Source organism: Notothenia coriiceps, unplaced genomic scaffold, assembly GCF_000735185.1.
Source record: "Notothenia coriiceps isolate Sejong01 unplaced genomic scaffold, NC01 NC01_scaffold00033392, whole genome shotgun sequence".
Lineage (NCBI taxonomy): Eukaryota > Metazoa > Chordata > Actinopteri > Perciformes > Nototheniidae > Notothenia > Notothenia coriiceps.
The window spans coordinates 4602-10616 of record NW_011366093.1 but is presented as its reverse complement, the minus strand read 5'-3'; the positions used below and the strand labels follow the sequence as shown (position 1 = coordinate 10616).

Genomic DNA, 6015 nt, shown 5'->3' with positions numbered 1-6015 from the left:
TACTGCACTAGTTGTTGTGTGTGTGTGTGTGTGTGTGTGTGTGTGTGTGGTTTTACTCATACGGTTAATGCTTTTTTTGGAATATAGATGTAAGAATATTTCTGCTCTAGACTTTCAGAATAAAGAGGATTCTGCCCACTGCGTTGTTTGGGTCTCGAACAAAGGTACATGACTTTCATCCTACTGCTCAAATCCCACTACAATATGTTTACATACTTCTTTTATTTACATTAAGCTAATAAGTATGAAATTGTTTTCAAACTTTTATTGGAATGGCACTTTTTGTTGTTGTTTATTGATCTGTTTTTTTGTTTCATTTGCAGGAGGACTCATCAGCTGACACGCAGGCACCGCCCGAAGTAAGCAATTCAGCTTCATGTGTCGCCTTCCAAACACATAATTAAGGACTTAAACTCGTAAAAAACGGTCATGAAGGGAAATCAAACATACAATAGTTCACAGTTTTAGTGCAGTCATACATGGAGACAACTTTAATTGAAACATTACAGTTAATTACAGCTGATTTCCATTCTTTGTGCATGTCGAGCAGATTCCAACCCAACCGGCTCAGCAGTAATATGAAACCATCCAAATAAAAGCACAGCGGCGCCGCCTTAAAAAAAAAGGAAGGGTAATATTCTGATAAAGGGTGTGTGTTAAAGAATCCTTTGTCATTTTAGTATCAGTGACAGTTCCTTTGTGGGACTTTATTTTGATTAAGATGTCTTTCAAATTAAATTGCGGCCTACGATTTGTCTCTCAAAACGATTCGGTCTATTTAAACCTCAGCACACTGTCTGTGGTAAATATTATTTCACATTCTCCCATGTGTCTCTTTACTTTATTTCCTGTTTGCAAGTGCATCCCCAATTCACGTAGCAACACTTGAGTACATATCGCATGTCGTATTTTGCATATTTTCGGCACACTATATATGTAATTTTTACTGAATCTCAAAATACTATGTAAGTTTTTCTGAAAATGTCACTTTGTCATTATACTGATAGTTTCGACATGCTGTACTATAACTTATATTTTCTACATAGTCATAGCACAATTTAGTTTTTGTACATCTTTCTTTCTTTTCTTATGTGTTGTATTTTTCTGTTCTAGGAAGTAGTTGAAGTTCAGACACTAGAGTTGGCCGATGTACCCTCGCTCAGTGAAGGAACGACCTTTGACCCTCTGGATGTAAGCTTCTTTATGTCCAATAAAATCACACCGTGTCATGCTTGTTTCATGTGCATTTAATTTCCATGTACATACATTTCACAATTGTTCATGTACAGGATGAGGAAGGCCTTTTAGCGTGGTGGAATTTGGTAGAAGGTAAGCTTAATATTGTCAATATTTAATGATTTATAAGTAGTCCTGCCTTTTGCCAAACTACACCTAAGTTGTTTCCTTCCTGTGTGTTAGGCTGGTCTGAGTGGAGTGAGGGCAACCAGGACGAAGAGCCTCAAGAGTAAGTAGCACTCTTTTTCCTTTTATCCAAAATGACTCACTCAAAAACAATACAATTTAAGCAATAAAGGGTTATGTCTTTCTTCTCAAAACACTTCAATGTGTTGACAAGGTGGGATTGAACTGATTCCATCTGTGTTGTCAGATCAGCCAATCGCTGTGCATGCACAACATTTATTGTATTACTCTTTCTATAAGTAGGGTTGACGTGTTACTCTACTCCACAATTTTGCCGAAACTGTGAAAGTCTTTATTTCCTGTCCAACATGTGAATACCTCTGTGTGTATACTCTTCACGTCCAGTAAACTCATCTTCTCGTCCCTCTCGTCTCAGCGTGGTGGAAGAAGCGGCCGACCGTGTCTTCATGGCGGCTCGTCTTTTCGTTCGCTTCTTCAACCAGCGTGGCGCCACCCTCCAGCAGCGAATCCTGGAGCTGCTGTCTCTGGCCGACTCAGCTGACGTCTTCCACAAGAAAACGGTCCAGGCCAGTGTGGGCGGGGGGGTGGCCAGCGTGGCAGGATCCATCACGACCATCACCGGGCTCATCCTGGCGCCCTTCACCGCCGGGGCGTCGCTCATCGTCGTGGCGGTCGGCATCGGTATTGCTACGGCAGGCGGGGTGGCGTCTGCTTCAGCCAACATCACGGACACGGTGCATTCAAAGACCGACCGCAAGAAGGTGGAGACGATTATCCAAGACTACGAAGAGGAGATCAAGGACATCAAGGAGTGCCTGGAGTTTCTGCAGGTGAGAAGATACAAGTTTGTGTCATTAAAGATTTACGTGGTTCAGTAGTTCACTGAGAACTACACCTGCACACACTAGGCTGCGTTGGATATGGCGTGTGTGTTACATGTTGTGATCATGGATGTGGCCCCTCGTTATGTGATTGTGATGTGCTATATGTTACATGTATGTGGTAAGTAACATGTGTTGTTTAAGGTTCTCTTTTATCCTGTATCTACTTGTCTTTCATCCTTTCTTTATAACCAATGCTGTTGATGTATTGTGATTTTAAAAAGGTGTCCATTATCATCTGGCCGAGGACAACAGCTGGGAATTAGCGATGTTTGCTAAAGCTGCAACATTTACTGTTTTTGTGACCGTTGATCAATGGGGACTGTCCACGACACTATAAACTCAACCTCATAATCTTGGTTTTAAAGTCAGACAATTTAAAATAGTCGCCTGAACTAAGTTTTTTTTTTTTCCCCCCCCGACAGGAAGGGATGGAAGCGCTGGAGGAGTGGAACTTTGAGGCGTATGCTGAGAGCATCTCCAAGAAGCACCTCAACCAGAACGTCAAACACGTGATGAAGGAGGGGGGGCGCGCCGGCAAGGCTTTAGTGGTCAACACGGAGAGCCTGATCAACACCGTGCAGGTCCTCACGGCGGCTGGAAGCGCTGCTAAAGCCGTGCAGGTGATGAGCATTACCACGGGGGTCATGTCCGGTCTCTTCCTGGCTCTCGATGTCTTCTTCCTGGCGAAGGACACCATGGAGCTCAAAAAGGGAGCCAAGACTGAGTTTGCTGCTAAGATTCGAGAAGTTTGTAAGGACCTGCAGGACGGGCTGCTGGAGCTGAACCGCATCAAGGAGCAGCTGCAGAAAACCATCGACGGGATCGAGGTGGAGGTCGAGGAAGAGGAGGACGAAGAGCTGCTGAAGTCTGAGCTGAAGAAACTTGTGGAGTTTGATGAATGAAGAGATAGTGTTTAGAAAACCAAAGTCTAAATCCAAACGCCAAAAACAATCACTCCTCCCAGGAGCTTAATTGAAGTAATATTTATTAGATATAGTAGCTGTCATTTTAATTTGTATGTACTTTGTGTAAGTGTCATGTGAAAGTAATGTCACCTTTGCAATTAAAGTGGTTTCCTGCTTAAACGCCTTTCTTCATTACTTCCCTGGTCTCAGTTGTGAAAGTCTGGAGTTTCAAACTCGACGGACCGGTAGAGGGAGAGACATTTTTTAAAGCAGGAGTCACAGGCTTTCTGTCAGCGTCATGAGGGCACAGAGAAATGTAGACAGCCCTGCCAGGACAGAAAAAGCCCCTTTTCATTCATTTTGACTTCCTAATATAAATTCTTAAGTACATTATTTACACTGTTAATGGCTACATTGCACGACAGCCTGAGGCAAGTGTTCGAAAAAGCATCAGAACTGCTTGTGCTAAGATGAAAGGAAATCAACCGTAACACTGAAAGAGGAAGTGTCTAAAAACGACTGACCTTCTCCAGGTCAAGCATACGTAAATGCTTTCAACATAAGTGGAAATTAGTTGCGCAACTCTTAACAAAAGATGGGTCTGACTGATGGGGGATAAACTTCCTGCAGTGGTGTCCAAATCTAAAAAGGTATTTGAGGTTAGATTCTACATATAGTAGGAAATACAATGTGTGTGAGAGTAAATACAAAGTATCCTTTGAGTATAATATCATTAATAATTTTCAATAGGCTGGAATAAAGCTTCATTATGGTGTGAATCAAATAATTAAGCATCTACTTACACATCCAGCAGAACTTTGGCACCCATGGGAGTCAGACCTCTTGCCATCTAAAGAAGAGAGGGGAGACATTCATATACAGGAAGCTATTTTTAGGGAGACTCATTTGATTGAATGCAAATATTTTAAATGCATGTTTAACACAAACACACTATTCTTAATAACTCGTAACAGATTTTAAACTTTCAGATTTGAACTTTGGATGAGATTAAAATAAATAAAACTGAATTTACAGTCTAACATATGTCAATAAAAGAACAGCAAAGGTAAATAGGTTTGTTACATTTAAGGACATTTGAACTACATTTTGTCAAAGTGTAAAAACAACAACCATGAAACATAAATGTTGCAGCCAATTGCTTTTTAATAGCAATTGGCTGCAACATTTGGATTGTAATCCTCGCATAATAAATCCATGCTGTGTGTATGTGCAACAACAGCCTTAGGACTGTAGGAACTGTGATTTAGGTGCATTGAGTGCAAATCAAGTTTTCCATCCAGCAAAATGAAGGGATGTAATTGAACTGAAATCACATCATATGTGGATGTAAAGCCTGTGCTGCAGCTCTGTATGCTTAGAATAAACTAAACCTCAGGACCAAAGAGGCTGCATTAAGGGTTTACAGTCAAATAACACTAGGAATGTAGCTATGCGGAAATCCATTTTATCATACAGTAGATTATCATCTCAAGATAAATGAGTAGTCACGGAAGGGAAACTCGAGAAGGAATGACGTTTTTCTGGTAACTAAGCGGTATGAACACAGGTAGCACCTGCCTTTCCCATCAGTAAAAGATTTCCTTGATTTGCTTATTGACTCAGAAAGAATCTGGCACCGCTGGTTTAGCCAAAGCGATGTCTTACCTGACTATCAACGCTATGAAAATAGATAGATAGGTACCTTATTGATCCCAAATTAGGAAATTATTTAGTTACCGTATCAGCAGTGTGTTCAGACATTTAAGTCTTTAAAGATGTAATCCTCCGGGTGAAGGAATATCTTCAGTTACTTAAAGGGGACCTATCATGCAAAATGCACTTTTGTACGTCTTTTACTGCTTCAGGCCATTGTGTCCTTGGGCAAGACACTTCACCCGAATTTGCTCCTGTGGGTATTGTCCACAGTACATGTATAATATCAATGTGTACTTGTAAAAGCGCCTCGATGACTTTGAGGTGTGAAGATGGGCGGTGTGGCGCAGTGCATTGATCAAGGGGGTGAAACCCGCCGCCCATCGCTCCTAAAGGCGGAACTAATATCATAAAGTCATGTACCATCGCAACAGTGTTTTTTTTGATCATTCGGATGACGGATAACATTTCATTACAGGTAAAGATATTGTTATAAAAAGTCTTATTTGTTTTACAATGGTGTGTTTGTTATATAACTTGTTGTTTTGTTTACTCCAAGTAATTTCCCTGGATAGTACGATATAAAATTATTATATAACATCCCGGTATGGATATATTCCATATAAATATTCAAAAATAAAAAGTTTTATGGTTTGTCTAGTAACGTAAATTCGGTACGGAGTAAAACGGAGTGAGGTCGAGACAGAAACCGTACTCGACCTCGACTGGGGGGACGTTTCCTCCCCGCTCCGTGTTCGCAGTACAATGATACGACAACGGTATACGACAACGGTACGGTGCCGTTGGAGAGTAAGGAGGACTATCCACCTCTCAACTGGTATGTCCGCCTCACGTGGAGACACTGTAGTATCTCCAGTTTAAGTCTTTAGGTGTACATAGTTTAGGCAACGTCGGGGGTAAAAATCTCTAAACCCATACCTCCTTTTCTCTCTCCCAACATAAAAGACTGTGAACCACTCAAGGGACCTGTGGCCCCTGTGTATAAGTACATATTTTATTATATTATTATTAGGAATATAAATAATATCGCGAAATAGTTACTGAGTTTCGCGAAATGTTTATGTGTAATGTATATGTCTAGTATGTATGTACATTACCAGTAGATGACACCTGTTATGGGTGTCCTCGTTCAAGTCCACTTCACAGAACGGGTTCCTGTTGCCGAAATG

The 6015-nt window shown here is 41.1% G+C and overlaps 1 protein-coding gene across 1 annotated transcript in view; it reads left to right on the top strand.

Annotated features, from left to right (window-relative positions):
- apold1b (apolipoprotein L domain containing 1b) overlaps nt 1–3181 on the top strand; it is a 4258-nt gene extending 1077 nt beyond the window's left edge. Inside the window, exons 2-8 of the mRNA XM_010789799.1 lie at nt 111–164; nt 324–359; nt 1114–1191; nt 1290–1329; nt 1420–1465; nt 1799–2213; nt 2690–3181. Coding sequence (XP_010788101.1) covers nt 111–164; nt 324–359; nt 1114–1191; nt 1290–1329; nt 1420–1465; nt 1799–2213; nt 2690–3169 — 1149 coding nt within the window. The 3' untranslated portion in view covers nt 3170–3181. The remainder of the gene's footprint in view (nt 1–110; nt 165–323; nt 360–1113; nt 1192–1289; nt 1330–1419; nt 1466–1798; nt 2214–2689) is intronic.
- The last annotated feature ends 2834 nt before the right edge of the window (nt 3182–6015 follow it).